This window comes from Rhinatrema bivittatum, chromosome 10 (genome assembly GCF_901001135.1).
Source record: "Rhinatrema bivittatum chromosome 10, aRhiBiv1.1, whole genome shotgun sequence".
Lineage (NCBI taxonomy): Eukaryota > Metazoa > Chordata > Amphibia > Gymnophiona > Rhinatrematidae > Rhinatrema > Rhinatrema bivittatum.
Genome location: NC_042624.1, coordinates 103667349 through 103683661, shown reverse-complemented (window position 1 = coordinate 103683661; position 16313 = coordinate 103667349). Strand labels below are relative to the sequence as shown.

The 16313-nt window shown below is 42.3% G+C and overlaps 1 protein-coding gene across 3 annotated transcripts in view; it reads left to right on the top strand.

The window, feature by feature from the left end:
• NFIA (nuclear factor I A) overlaps positions 1–16313 on the top strand; it is a 512744-nt gene that overhangs the window by 415992 nt on the left and 80439 nt on the right. For all 3 annotated transcript variants that reach the window (XM_029618602.1, XM_029618603.1, XM_029618601.1), the window contains one exon: positions 2979–3144. In XM_029618602.1, coding sequence (XP_029474462.1) covers positions 2979–3144 — 166 coding nt within the window. The remainder of the gene's footprint in view (positions 1–2978; positions 3145–16313) is intronic.

Genomic DNA, 16313 nt, shown 5'->3' with positions numbered 1-16313 from the left:
AAATATGTCTGGATAATTTTCCCCTTCCTTCTCTCTACCCTATCCCCCACTCACCTCCTTTGCCTTTCCCTCTCACACACCTCCTCTCCCATTCTTCTCGTTCACCCCTTCTCCCCCATTCACTCACCCTTCACCTGTTTTCCTCCACCCTCATTCACCTATCCCCTCCCTAACCCCCTCCCTCTCCCCTGTCTCTAAACTCCTCCCCTGTCTCTAAACTCCTCCCCTCTTTTCCTTTCCTCTCGATCCCCTTTTCATCCCTTGTCTTTCCTTCTCTCTTTCTCAGCCCTGCCTTCACCCACACATCCCATCTCTCCTCCCCTTTTACTCACACCCACCTCCTTTTCCTCCCCTTTCCCTTTCCCTCTCACTCCTCACCCTATCCTCTCACACACCTTTCCTTTCCTTTCCCTTTCTTCTCACTCATCACCTCTCTCACTCATCTCCTCTCTCATTCACCTCTTCTCTCCTAACCCTTTACTCATCTCTACCCTGTCCTCCCTCTCCTTGCTTCTCTTATTCACCCCAATCTTCCCTCCATTCTTCTCACTCACTTCCTTTCTTCTCCCTCTCACTTCCTCCTTTCCCTTCCCTCTTATTTACATCCTCTTCTGTTCTTCTCACCACCTTCCCTCTTCTCACTCTCCCCATCCTGTCTTCCCTTCTCAGTCACCTCTCTCTTCCCTCTCACTCAGCCCTTCTTCCTCTCCTTTCCCTTCCTTCTCATTCATCTCCTATCACATTCCTCTTATTCACCCCTCCTCTGTCTTTCCTTCCCTCTCCTCCCCTTACAGTCACTTCCTCCCACCTTGGGCCTCATCTTTCTGCCGCTAGTAGGGTCTTCCACCATCCTTGTTCCTCTTTCTTCTTCTGCTGGTAGAGCCCCACCAGCCTTTCTACCATCACTATAGTTCACTTTTTTCTTGTGCTAATGGACTGGGGAAACCACACCAATCTTTTTGCTGACGGCACAACCTCGGTAATGATCCAGCCATCCCTTGCACTTCTGCCTGAGGCCTCTTGCAATAGCAGTGGAAGGGCAGTCCATCCTCCAGCTCCAGGTGAGCTCCACGTGAGCCACAATGCTCACTTACAATTTATATATATATAAATATATATATACATGCACACCTTCAGCTTCATCACGTTACTTTATCAAGGGACCTCAGCAGTCCTGAAAGCTTGCATTATTACTTTGTTGATTTTCATGTTGTAAGGCTTTTTGATATCAAAGTTACGGAGCTGATAATTTTCTTGAAGATAAAAAAGCATTATTTTGTAGTAGTTTGACTCTGCCACATCTTACTGTTGACTTTCTTAAAGCAGTAGGCTTTAGTCTTTCAGACATCTGTTGTAAGCAATGAGAAGACACATGGGCTACATTTTCTGCTCTTGCAGCTTGCTCTGATAACACATAGAGCAATAAAAGCTTTGGGATGACTTTTGCTCCACTGAGAGGATATTTACTCTATGAACTTTCCATTCTAAAACATAATTCCCAGTGTTGGTGTTATGCTGTGAATGTCATTGGAGAGTGCCAGCAGATGATGGTAATCAGAAGAACAATGACCATAGTTGCCCTGGACTTTATAAGATAGGCCCCTTAATATTTTAATTTTTGTGGTCTAGTCAGTATTCTGTTGGCTAGCTCGCTCGCACGGTGTTTAGTATCAGACTCCAAACTGTCTTCCCCTTCATGTCTTGACCTTCTCTCCTCTGCTGGTCTAACCAGGAATCATTAAGATGTGATATCTCGATCGAATGTCGGTATACAAAAGAAATAAATAAAATAAATAAATAAATAAATAAGAAAAATCAGCAAGCTTCATCTTTCCATCGCCTTTTGAACAGAAAGCTGAGTGACACCCTGTTTTCTCTACAGCACATTCTCATGAAGTTAGCATGCCAGTGTGGGCAACTTGAGTTCTGTATTAGGACTCCCCCAACCAGGAAAACAAACTTGAAGTCACTGAGCACAATATGTTGAAATCCACTGCTTGGTCTGTGGCGGCAATCAGAAAAAAGCAAATAGGATGTTAGGAATGATTCTTAAAAAATGGAAAAGAAATCTGAGACTATCATAGTGCCTCTACATGAAACTATGGTGCAGTTCCAGTCACCCTATCTGCAGAGAAGGGCAACAAAAAAATGATAAAACAGATGGAATGGGTTTCTTATGAAGAAAAGCTAAACAGACTCAGCTTAGAGAAGAGGTGACTGAGGAGGGGATATCGTAGAAGTTTATAAATCCATGAGTGGTGTGGAAAAAGTAAATAGGGAACTATTATTTACCCTATCAAAAAGTACTAGGACTAGGGAACAGTCCATGAAACTAGCAGTAAGCAGATTTAAAACAAAGAGTATTTTCACTCAACACACATTCAAGCTGTGAAATTTGTTGTCCAAGGATGCGGACAAATATTTGGAGAACAGATCCGTTAATGCTTACTGGCTAGGATCACCACCTCCTACATCTAGGAATAAGCAACCAGGAAGCTGATCTTTCTAGTACTTCCAAGTCACCCAGATTGGTCACTGTTGGAGACAAGATGCTGGGCTCGATGGACCATTGGTCTGACCTAGCATAGCACTTACGTTTCAGAAAAACATTTTTCTTTCATGTGTTCTTTTTAAAAATTAGAAAAACAGATGCAAGTGTGAAAATCCCAGTCACCTCGTCCGTAGATCAATGTGGTACATCTTACATATTTAGAACTGCAGATTTAGATGTGCTTGATATGGTGCAAATTTTATGGTTAAAAAAGGAAGCAAGGTGCAAAGTCCCCCTATGGCGGTCCAAAAAAACCAGTGTATTGTTTGAGTTGAAAAAATGAACAGTATCTTTCTTCGTGATTTTATGGATACATTTTAGTTAATGGTGTATTTCCTTTGCCTTCTAGCTATTGGCTTATCGTAGATAATTTTAACATCTTTTTCATCAGGTGTGATTAATAATGATAGTGTTATTTTTTTGACAGCCCAACGGTAGCAGCCAAGGCAAGGTGCACAATCCATTCCTTCCTACTCCAATGTTGCCACCACCACCCCCGCCACCAATGGCTAGGCCTGTGCCTCTGCCTGTGCCAGACACAAAACCTCCAACCACATCAACAGAAGGAGGGGCTGCCTCTCCTACGTCACCGAGTAAGTATTGCAGAAAGGTGCCATATCCATCTGAGCTCAGAAAGCAGAGGACGGGTCCTCTCACCCATATTCAAGTGAATATCAATGAGAATGTTTTCAGGCACTCTTACACTATAAATGTGTGGCGTGCAGGGTAGTCACGTGTTTGGATGTGTGCACAATCTGCAAACTTTGAAGCTCGAACCTAGACTAAAGCTTTCAGTGAATGTCAGACTACCACTGATGATGAGTAGGTGACATACAGGTAGTTTTCAAGTGAAGTAGAGAAAAAATAGTGTGAAATGTTAAGAAATTGAGCAGTGTCATTGGTCCAGTGGCAACGGCATAAATATTCTTTCAATCACGCTAAAATATTTCTCAATGCAAATTCACCATTTTCATTTTCTTCCCAAGTTACATTTTGAGCTCCCACTTTCCTAAATTTAAATTAAGCAGATTTAAATTGCAAGTCATCTTATTTATCTGTAGTGTGACGATTTTATTCTGAAATTGAAAAAATAAGTTTATAAAGTCTGGAAATGTCTCATTACCACATTCTAGCTATTCCTTTTCTTCTGTCATTGGGATTGTTTTTGGTACCTGGCAAATAAAATCTGTGCCGCCTCTGGGACTTTTTGCTGACAGCTGCAACACATCTTGTTTCCTCTGCTGCTCAGTACTGCAGTCACTTCCCAGATTCCAATATGCAAAGGTCTTTTTTTCTGTTTGCCCCCTCAGCCCGAATCCTAGAATCACCTGTAGCGCTGATCAACTGTTGGTTGCTAAGGGTTGACTCAGTTTTATACATACCAACAAAATCAGAGTTTACGGGTCCCAAGGTTTTAACCACCTTCTTGGCTGCTGAAAATGTTTCATGCATATCACTTTGTGTGTTACTGCTTACTTGAAAAATCAGGCTGTAAATAATGTATGGTTATGTAAAGCAGCACACCTAGAAGACATGCTGTGGACCCCAGATTGACCATTGCTAACTTTATGGATTAACTGACTGGCATACAGTGGGCCAGATGTCCTAGGGGGTTTCTTTCATGTTGTGACTATAGGAAACAGTTTTGCACATCTGGTTCATTATTTACTTCTTTGCATTTCTGACAACCTTTCATAACTCACTCATGCAATGTCTTTGTTTTGCTGTAGCACTTTAAAAGGGAGCTGGTCATGAATAGGTCGTAAATGAATAATATGTCTTCATTCAGCCTGCTAGACAGCCTTATTTATTGTATACAACAGTGAAAATAACATTCTCAGTAATGAAAATAAACTATTTAATTATGACTAATGTCAAGGCTTCCCTGTAAAAAAAAAAAACGAAAAACCAGGAATCTGTCAGCGAGAATTAATATAAAACATGCACAGGGCAAGGAGATTGTTCAAACAGCCAAGCTCTTTCCAACTCTTGCAGAAACTCTAGGTCATGCTGCAATTTTTTTAGTTGGCTTGTGGTTATCATTGCCATTGACGTAGCCCTTCCCACTAATATTTTTTAACAAGCATAAAAACAGTCTTCTGCAGGCCGAATTTAATACCTAACACTTTGAAAGACCTTGGATGTCATTCCAATGCAGATTTTTCAGCATAAAGAAACTTAAATGCTCTTTCAATAGTGAAGAAATGTTAATGTTCCATTAGAAGAGATTTTGTGTCATCCACTAGACTACTGGATCATAGTCACATGGGAAATATCCAGTGAATAAGTTATTATGACTTTTATAGCTACATGTAAAGCCAAAATGGGATGCATATTTAAAGTGATTAATAGTGACTGTGGTCACCACAGAAGAGGCAAGTTTCTTTACAGTAGTGAACGTTCTCTGAGGAAGGCCAAATTTTGCCTTAAAAGAGCAAAGGTGGTAGGGCAGAGGGGCATTGAACTTGCCACTCAAATATATGCAGCACCAATGATTACTTCCACCTCTGTTTGAGCAGCAGACAAGAAAAGTGGCCCTGATGCAGAGGTTCCCAGTCTTGATACATAATATCACGACAGGTGTAATGCAAGTTGATCCAGGCCGGAACAAGATGAAGTCAATGCTATTTATGTTTGAGTGGCAAGCAAGAAACGTGCCCCAGTGCAGAGAGTCCCAGTCTCGATACGGGTCATCACATCAGGTGTAATGCCAGTTGATAAGGAAAGTGCTGCATTTTAATTTTTATATGCAAGTAAAAATATTAAAAAGTTGCAATTGATATTTCGGGACAGATGATTAAATATTAGTATTAGCATGGAAGGTGGCTTGTATGAAACCTTGAGCTAGCTGTATGAAGGTCGCTTTTAGAGCCACATTAATGATAAAAGGACAAGGTGGAAGTAGAAAATTGTATTTATGAATGCTTATGTGAGATCTTTATTTAGGTTTAGTCATTATTGTTGATTTATTTCTGATTCAGTCCTTACTGTACAACTTCTTTGGTTACTCTGTTACTGATCTCCGATTGTATGCAACCATTGTAATATGTCGTAGCCCACCTTGGATGAATTTTGTATGCAGAAATGTGGATTATAAATCCAAATAAATAAATAGAAACAACTGTAAGAGCAGGGATTATAGTTATTGAAAAAATAAATACAACTCTTTGCTATTTGCTATTTGGGCTCCCTTTTTTAGAGACGTTTTTTAGAGCAGAACGGCACTTTAACACCTGCTGTTAGGGTTCAGGTATGAAACTGCTTTCCCACTCTAGCCTTCCAATCTGATCATTTTAATCCGGTGCTCTAATAGCCCTGTTGGATTTAGAGAGAATGGGATTCTTTTGCAGGCTGCGATTCCATGTCTTTTCTCTTCAGACGTCAGCCAACTGAAGGCGGGACCTCTATAGTCTCAAAGGCTCATGGACAGTGAGATCTTTGGATAATTTTTAGGTTGGTCTTATAGAAGGTATTGCAACCTACAGAAGATCCAGGCGGATAAAATAATAAAGTGAGTGGTTATAATCCATACATGAAATTTCAGCTTTAACTGCACAACCCCCCAAAAATGTACTCTCAACAGACTTTCCCATCCTGAGATTAGCAGTTCGGGAAGGGAGGAGAAGCAGGCAATTAGGATCTGCACTAATTTAAAACAAATGGATAAAGTGTGACAAATGAGTCCATTTTCAATCCGGTTTATTTCAAATAAAATAAATGGAGGTGCCCTCGGAAAACTAACAAACATTTTTATTTACATTCATTTTTGGACACATTAAAAGTCTATGAGGCAAGCCAATCTGCAGAGTTATGCATCTTGAAGCTCAGACAGCGCAGAGCTGGGATGGGAAGGGTCAAGGAAGGAGAATGACCAATCAAGGTGAAGCACTTTTTGGACCATCCAGTCCCTGTCAGACTTCCTCATTTTTCTTAACCTGCAACTGAAAGGAAAACTGGCCTTAAAGCGGAGTCACCATTTTCTAGAGTCATTTCTCCCTTGTATTTCAGAAAGAGAAGAGCCTTTATTATTAAGCTCTAGGGCGTAATTTTCAAAAGGATTTACACATATAACTGTAACTACTATTGTAGCAATTTTCAAAAGCCATTTTCCTGCGTAAAGTGCACTTACAGGGGTAAATCCTATGGACGATTCAATGGCATATACTGTAGCAATTTTCAAAAGCCCACTTTCATGGGCAACGTGCAACCACACTTGTAAAACCCATTTTTAAGCGTGTAACTGCTTTGAAAATTACTCCCTTAGAGTAAAAAAAAAAGTTGATAAAAATATCTAGATAGGAGAACAAAGTAGTGACGTGGCATAGTGGTTTGAGCAGTGAGCGGAAAACAAGGGAAACCAGGGTTCAAATCCTGCTGCTGTTCCTTATGACCTTGAGCAGGTCAATTCATGTTCTGTTGCCTCTGATACAAACTTAGGGCCTGATTTACTAAGGCTTTTGCCGTGGTAAATCACATTGTTTTCTTGCCTTGCTGGGTTGTTATGCCACTCTTACTGCCCTGCCCACTCCTGCCTGCCCTTTGGTGCATTGGGGTACTCCATCCACTTTTGGTCCCGTTTTCCCATCTCTCGTGGCACTGCTGTTGCTACTCTTTGCCCCTTGCACGATGCCTTGGGGTGTTCCTGCCACTGTTGATGGTGCTCTTTGCTCCTATTTTGGCGCCTTGGTTGTTGTTGCCACTGTTGAAGGTGCCCTTCGTCCCTATCTTAGTGCCTTGAGGTCTTCCTGCCAATGTTGGCGATGCCTTTTGCCTCTATTTTAGTGCTTTGGACCGTTCTTGCCGCTGTTGGTGCTGCGCTGCTCCCTTCACAATACTTTGGGATGTTGATGCTTCTGTTCGGGCTGATTTGCCCTGTTCCAGGGCCTTGGACTAGGCATGTCACTCGGTGCCAGTTTGCCCCTCATGTGGCACCTTGGAGTGGGCTACTGATGCCCTCCTGCAAGTATCACTAAACCTGGACAGAAAACCCCAATTAGAGAGCCCAACACAGGATGCATAGCTTTCCCCATTGACTTTAATGGAAATTCATGACCGAATGACACAAATAAATAATTATTTGGCCCCAAACCGAGCAAAATAAATAACTGAGCCAAATGAATGGAATAAGAAACCTAAGCAAACAATTTTTTTCTTGCACATCCTTAGCGGGGAAAAGAAGTTCAATGTTTTCCAGTACATGTGATTGTGCCACAAGTTGCAAACGTCTGATTGGATTAGAAGTATAAAATCTTAGGAGGATATATTAAGGTAAAGTGAAAAAGAAAGGAAGGAGAGTTAGAAATTCAAGTCAGAAACAACAAAACCAAAAACAGGCAAGTTGATGTGCTGATTTATGAAGCTACCACTGTTACTTTAATTGCATTTCTTATTGAGTTATGACGTCCTTTGTTTTATAAGCAAAGGAAGCCTCTTTCAGGGAGCATGTACTGGTGAAACAGGCTTAGACAGAGAGAGGACTGAGGCTGGATTGTGTTATCTAATTGTACACTGTCTTTATTTATTTATATTTAGCTCAGGCCTTTTCATTGGTAGCTCAAGGCGAGTTACATTCAGATACAGTAGGTATTTCCCTATTCCCTGGGGGCTTACAGTCTAAAGGAGTCATTTCACAAGCTGCGTTAGGCGTTTACCATGCAGTAAATGCCTTGTGGTAATGATAGCGTGCTGTATTTTAAATACCGTGTGTTACTTTACCTCTAATAATGCTGGTATGGCAAAGCAGCTCATTACTAGGCAATTTAATGTAAATAAGATAATGAGCTGCGTTGATGTAATGAAAGTTAGCTGCCTTTCCCTGGGACTGTCGTGGGTCCCGATGCACCCGGGACTGGAAGTTAAAGGGCCAGAGAGGCCTAAATGAAAAAACAAAACAATATGTAGGACCCCTATCCCATTTCCCTGTCTCCCTAGAGGTGGCCTCAGCACCTGATAAAAAAATAAAATTACATGTAATATATGCAGCTCAGATCCCCTCCCCTCCCTTCCTAACCCTCCCAGCCTCAGGATCCCCCACCCTCTCCTAACTCTCTCCCAGTCATACCTTGAAAAACCCGGTGGTCTAGTGGGCCCAGAGGGCCCCCTGTGCTCCAGGCTCTGCGCTGTCTGAAGACAAATGGCACCAGCTGGCTGTGCCTCTCCCTGCAAAGAGGATTACAATATCTTGGTAGTTTGATTGTATAAGGAATAAAAAGCTAGTCTTGTTTTAGTATTGTGTAATTGTTAACTTTTTATGACCTGACCATCCATCTTTACCCTTGATATCTCACTCCTTTGCTGCTTTTCAGCACACATTTCTATTTTCTCAGCCCAACTTCCAGCACTTTTGGTGGTTTTACAGCCTGAAATCTTGTAGAGAAGAGCTGGGAGAGAGACCACTGTTACTTGTTATTACCATAGACAGAAGAGCTACACTGAACTATGGGGATAACTTGCCCAAGATTACACAGAGAGTCAAGGGGAGGGCAGAAATTGAGCTTATGCCCCAGGGCTTCTCTGGACTCATAGCTCGAATATTGGGCTAAAAGATCACACCTCCCCCTAAACTTTACCTTTTCATGTGTCCTCCATTTTTTGAGCATCATTTGGTACCATGCGGACTAAACGTTACCAGGATTTTAATTTTGTAGAATGGTTCTTTGTAACAAGATGTCAGACTTTTTTCATTGAAAGAAACGTTTTGTTTATCTTTTCCTGCCCTGCACGGGTGATTAGCTGTCCTTCCATGAGTTTTTTGTTTTGACCCTGGAAAACTCGCGTCAGCTATGTGGGTAAAGCATTAGACACTTCACTCACTATTGGCCATCGACTAGCAAGAAGCAGCAGTTAGCATTCAGAAAAGTGGTCACCAAACCTAATTAAAGAAAAATGTTTTGGGAGTTTTTTAAACATGCTTTTCCATTCTTCAATAGCAGCATCGTTTGCTGGTCAATGGGTGGTTAAACGGGAGGTGCACTCTGCTGGCCTTCAGCTGTCCGGCCCTGCCTATCAGTCTTGGACTGCGTCGTGGTACCCGGGAATTCTGCAGTGGTGCTCAGTCAATGAAAGGCTTGGCATTGATAACCTCTGGAATACCTTCATGGCAGCAACCAGTTTGGTTCTCTTAAATCAGCAGCAACCTTTAAATATGTAACTATTAGATCCTGAGGAGGAAAGAGGGAGGGTGTGATGATATTACCCTGCTTATACATTTCCCAGGAATATGAAAACTGGAGCTTCGGTTGCAGAGTTCATGGGGCTCTGACAAAATATCGGGTAGCAGGCAACTGTGTTTCCGGCTTCCTTTCAGCTCCCCCCTCAGGCATTTGTCAGAAGCCAAGCCATCTCCTTGGAAGTATCATGCAACCCAAGAGGAAGACTTTAAAAGCGTTGCTTGCGCAAGAACAGCCACATTCACGCGTAGGTGGGCCATGCACGAGCAACGCGGATTTTTAAGAAGCTGTGACTGCACATGTACAAACCCATGTACACGTCAAGCATAAGGGGGCAGAAAAGGGACGGGGAATAGGCATTCCAGGGCAGGGCCAAGATTTCCACGCGTGACTCTGAATTTTAAAAAAGCTGACCCTGGTGCGCGTCGGCGTGTTTTCCTTGTAAATTTACTGCCGGTCCTGATGAGGGGCAAGTCTGGAAATCTCGGGTTTTAGGGCTTTCAGCACAGTGCGAGGATTTTGGGGGGCTTACGGGATGAAGATCCAGAGGAGTCTGGAAGACCTCAGTATCAACTGGACAAATTGGTGGACTACTTGTGAAAACTGTTTTTTCCCTCAACGCGAGCATATTTTAAAATCCGCCTGCATACATGCGTAAAAGCCGCTAAAGCCCTAGTGGAAATATGCGCGGGACATTTACTCAGGCCACCTCTTAAGATTTTGCATACAGTTGTGCGTGGCAAGGGTATTTCAAATAATACACGAATACTTGTGCACGATATAAAATTGCAGCCTATCTCCGCTCGTGCACCGATACGGGTGTTTATGGGCTCATGCGCCTCCCTTTTAAAATTAGCCAGTAAGTTACTTTAGCACAGCAGTTCCTGTGCCGTGAAGCCCAGAAAGCCCAAACGTTTAGGGTAGGATGAACTATTTATTTTATTTTTACCTATTTAATTCAATTTCTGCATTCCTTCCTCTACACTCAACTCAATGCAGTGTACAGACAATATGCAAATATAATTATACTACACTTTCAATTTATAATTTGACAAGACATTCAGATTTCACAGTAACATTCAAGTTATACATACAAATACATCCTTCACCTTAGAATTTACTACACATTCTATCGGTTCATTAGTTTTCTCAATATCCCATTACACCTCAATGGTCCACTGAAATATTAATCTATATTTCTTCCATCTCTAATGTCCCACAGTCAGTTCATATAACTCTCATTCACTCGTATTTCATAGCCTTGCCTCTTTAGTATGGAAACAATACAGAGGATTTGTGCCCTTTTTATACTGCCTTCCCTTACCAACACTCTGGGACCAGACCTAAAATTAGGAATGTGCATTTTTGTTGCAATCAGTTTCATTTTGTTTTAGAGCACTCTATTTTGAAAGAGCTCTCACTAAAAGCAAAGATGCATGCACAACATTTTGACATAACACATGCTAAAATAAAATAGCACTGTAACGGAGTGACCCCATTTTCCCCTGTTTGGATATGCAGGACCAGGCTAAAAGCCTGATCCATCTTAAACCCCACGGAGGGAGAGAGCTCTGTGGGTGAGACCCTGCAGGGGCAGGGAAGAGGTAAGAGGGTGGGATCAGCTGGCAGGGATAAGAGGGTAAGCCCTGCTCGGTTAGGGAGGCTCCAAGTACTGTGTTTGTTTGTTGGTGAATAAAGTGTATTTTACTTCAGAAAAGCTGGAGTCAGCATGGCTTCTGAGTCTAGGAGAATGAAGCCTGCTCGGTCATCCTAACAATATGGAGTCATTCATGGGATTTTATTTTTCTCTCAGCCTCAGGCTCCAGAGGAGAGGACTGTAGAAAATAGTTTTCTGTGTAGCCTGCCAAGCATTTGAAGGCAAAAGGGTGTGGCTCTGAGAGCACACCGAAGCAGAGCGGTGCTGCTGGGATAGCAGAGCACAGAAAAAAAGAAGAAGAAACTGGTTGCCTTTACTTTGGGAGTGAGCTGTGGGGCCTGAAAGCTAGGCAAGATTACGTTTGTTTTGCGGACTAAAGAGGCAAGTTCTGTCCAGAGTTTAGGGCTTGTCCTCCACAGTGTAATTAGTGCTGGTGAGGCAGGATTTTTTTAACCTTTTTTTTTTCTCTTTTAAAAGAAAAAAAAGAGAGAAAAGCAGTTGTGCACTGTGGCTAGAATAGGGCATGCCCAAGCAGAAAGTGGAACTGCTAGCAAGTACAGCTGCCAGAGGCCTGGGCAGTACCTCTGGAAACCTGGTCTGGATCGAGTGGGGGTTACTGCAGTGCAGGTGAAAGAAGGAGAAGCCAGTGGGCTTAATTGAAGTGAGTAACCCATGTATGTCTGTGAGGTGGGAATTCCCCAGTCCCAAGGGGCCAGCTGAGAGGGAGAACCTGAGACTGGAAGCCTGGCAGATGGAAAGGCTGGCCAGGTCAATGGGACCAGCATGCGTCCACGCCATGACTTGTTTCACCAGTTCATCAAACACTTTACCCAGTATAGAGCTAGATCCTCCAAACCCCCTCTACACCGATTTAATAGCGTGCAGTTACCCCAGACCGTTTAAATCCTTCAGAAATGGACAGTTTTGGGGGTTTTTTTTAACTTACACCTTCTCCATAGCAGAAGTAAAGCTACGCGGCACTGCACCTAGGAGCGTGCCCAGGGGATAAGTATTTGACCACATATCTCTAGGCCCCTCCCAGGAACGCCCACACACCCCCAAAACCACACACTCACCACGCCCCTTTCTAATTGGAATGTGATATTCGTGTTTCAGGAGATATACGTGCATGTAGGCGACTTTTAAAATCCGGCGCACGTGTGCATGTCCTACATGCACGCACATCTCCTGATTCTGGCGCGCGCCCGGCTTTTAAAATTCACCTTACAAAGGATAACTTTCAAACATCTGCGCGCGGCAGCATATACACGTGTGTGTGGCCACATGCAGATTTACTTTAATATTTTATAACATGCGCCTATGAAGACTTAATCATGAATACATGCACTGCACCGAAACCACATACATCAATGCGTTGAATATGTGTACTTTACCCACCTATTTTTAAAAATATGCATGCATATATTTTATGCATAAAAGTAAAATAGGACTTACCATTGTAAGTCGGTGTATTTTATAACGTGCGCACGTCGATGAAATCACCAGTTTTACCAATTAGTCCACCAGCTTGCCCAGTCCTTCTCCAGGTCATTGAGATCCTCCTGGTCCTTCAGCCTGAACGTCCCCTCAGCTGACCCAGTCCTCCTACCCAGTCAGTACCGCACAGTGAACACGTTTAATATCACTTAACGTCAGATGGAAAAGCAGGCGAGTACGTTGGCAAACGTGTACATGGAAGTGTTTTTTAAAACAGTAACTTACGTGCGTAAGCTGTTGCCCTGCCCCGGAATACCCCAGGACCGCCCATTTTTTCACACGCGTATATGTGTCTGTGAAAGTGAAAATGCACACGTATTGTGGACGTTTATAAAATTTGGAATATGAGAGTAAAGGCTACGCGCGCATATATGATCATTTTTAAGCACGTAACGTTCTGAAAATTCACCTTTGAATGTTCAGTGCGTACTATTTTATTTTAGTGCTCGCTGATTCAAGATCAGAGCAACGATAACGCCTAGACAGAGAAATCCACAAAAGGACCTGTTGCTGAGGCATTGGTCTATTGTGGTGAGCTTCCTTTTATGCCTAGGAGATGCTGATGCCATCAGTCAGCGCCCACAGGAAGTGTTGAATGCAGGTCTCGCAAAGGCTCAGGAGCTACAGTCTACTCATAGAGAAGACCACTGAATGCAGCATGGTGCAGAGCGCTATGCTAGAGAAACCTGTATCTAGAGGGTGTTGCTGAGGAGATAAGGGGCGTTTCAGAAGCCATTTTTGGCTCATTTCATTTTTTTGAGTATTTTCATATTCATGGCACTTAAAAAAGGGCCTCCAGCAGCCTTGGCTAGACTTTCCCAGCCAAAAAACAGCCCAGGCAAGGCCTAGGCTGAATTAGCTACTGAAGCCTAGGCTGGGACCCTCTCTCTGTAAAGCTGCAGATGCCAGGGATCTCCCACCCCTGCCCCCAGATCCCAGTGTAAATGGGCAGGGGCAAGGCCGAGTCGCTCTTGCTGGGTCCCGGCTCTTTAAAAAAGATGCTGCCCACCTGTAGGATGAGGGTATCAAAGCGACATCACTTCAGTGCCTTCCTGTGCTGCGGCCTGCGCCATTTTGATGTACACTTGTGTGAAAAAATAGAATATAAATCTGTTGATCTGGGAAGAACATGAGCATATTCATATCTAGACTCCCTATCAATCATTGCAATTCAAATCCCAACTTCATTTGTTTTAAAGAAAAAAAAAATATATATATTTTAAATCCTGCCCACAGTAAGATTTTTATTTTAAATTCCTTTTCATCCTGAGGTTTGGACACAGGAGGCTACGAGCACTTGCAAACAAATTGTGGAGAGGAGGAGTGGTGAGCAAAGATGGAGAAGGTTTTTCAGTTACAGCGACTGGGGTGGACGAGGTTTGCTGACATTTTGTGGTTGGACTGCAAGCTATTTCCCATTCTTTTTTTTTTTGCAAAACTAAATTGTTTCTAACCGCTTGAAAATCACTCATATTCCTGTTTTCAAAACAGTTTTGCCATTAGGGAAAGAAAGGGGGAAAAACACCCTCTAAATTTTGCAAATAAAGGCCTCTCTGTTCTCCACTGGGCAAACTACTGCAGACTGAAGTCCTCTTTGGATCCTACTGCGTCCATGAGAGCGGCGGTCAGCACTTCCACTTCCTTTCTCCTTGGGGAGCCCCGTTACTCACTATCTGCCGCCTCCCTGCACTAAACCTTCCCCCTGTGTGCCACTGCCTGTTGTGCCCTAGCAGCTTTACAAAGGGGTAGGTCCTTGACGCCTGTGCCTAGGCCTTGGTGCCAGGCTGAGGCAGATTTTTGGCCTGGGAAAGTCCACCCAGGACATTGGAGGCACATTTTCTTGTTGATAGATTGATTTATTTATTTATGTTTGCTATGGGATTTTATTTTTTCTTGTTAAATGTTTTTTTCAGTTTGGCAATCGCACTGAACAAAAAAAAAAAAATAATTAAACAAACCAAATAAAAATGAAGAACAAGCCCATAATGAAAAAATGAACCAACCTGAAAATGTTGGGCCTGCACATCCCTAATGTTTTATTACTCCCAATGGGTCTCATTTACTAAGCATTTTTTCCGTAGACACAGAATGGGAGAAAAACCTTCTAAATCAGGCCCAATATTTGTTAAATACATTGGGCTGTTACTTTGAAATTTAGCTTCAGTGAGCACATCATATTGTTGCTGTAAACATCATTAACAATTTATTTATTTATTTGTTGAGTTTTATATACCATCATTCGGTAGAGCCATCATAACGGTTTACAAAAATATACATTTTTTTTAGCAGTTGTGTAACAGAAAAAACAATGTGAACATTATACATTTTCTAAGCAGTTGTGCAACAAAAAAACCCAATTTGAACAATATCAGAAATACAGGCACTACACTGGTGCACATATTCTGTGCACTCATTCTCCAGGATATTCAGGAAGATCTTTATGTACATAGCAGTCACTAATCAGTTAATATATTATCTTTACAAAAGAACAATATTGTTTTCCGCCATCCTGCTCTCTAGCCTACATAGGTGCTAAGCTTCATTGTCTGTATTTCAGTTGAGGTGTGCACTAGTCATCAGGAAGATATTCCTGCTGTTCATATCAGACACTTGTGACCATCTTTATTCCTGTTCCTTAAAGAAGAGACTACACAGCGTATTTAATTATAGCTGACAAGAATGATGTATTGCCAGCAGTCACTCATATTAAGCCACAATGGAGAGTGATCTTACATGAACCTGTTCCTTTAGGGAGGGAAAGCAGGTCTGCATTCTTTCAGCAAAAACAAAAAACTGCAAGGAAAATGCTTTAAAAAACACTTTTTGAGGTTGTCACCCAAATAATCAGTTTTTCTTGTTTGCACTTTGAGCCATATGAAGTTTAGGGAAGCTAGAAATTGTGCATGTCAGACGATAGTGTTTCTTTAGCTAGGGTGCCTCAGAAATAACACCTCATTGACAGACACAGTTTTCTGGTTTTACCATTGTTACATAGATTTTGGCATTCTGTAAGCAAAGGCTTCTCAAACCTGTCCTGGGGACCCCCCAGCAGTGAATGTGCATGAGATAAAATAGCATATACTAGATTTCCAATGGATGCATATTTATTTTATGCATATTTATTGTGGATATTCCGCACATGCGAATGAGTATGGGGTCCCACAGGACAGTTTTGTGAAGCCATGCTCTGCTGTATGTCATATTGGCAGTAAGTTGAGTTTGCAGGTCACTGGTCTTTAGTTTCCCAGATCATCACTGGAGTCCTTTTAAAAAATTGTCATATTGGCTACCCTACTGTCCTCAGGTACTGTGGCTGATTTTAATATAGATTACAGATTACAGGTAACAGGTCTGCAGTTTCATATTAGTTCTTTCAGAACTCTAGGGTGAATACCATCTGGTCCTGATGATTTGTTACTCTTTAATTTGTCAGTTTGTT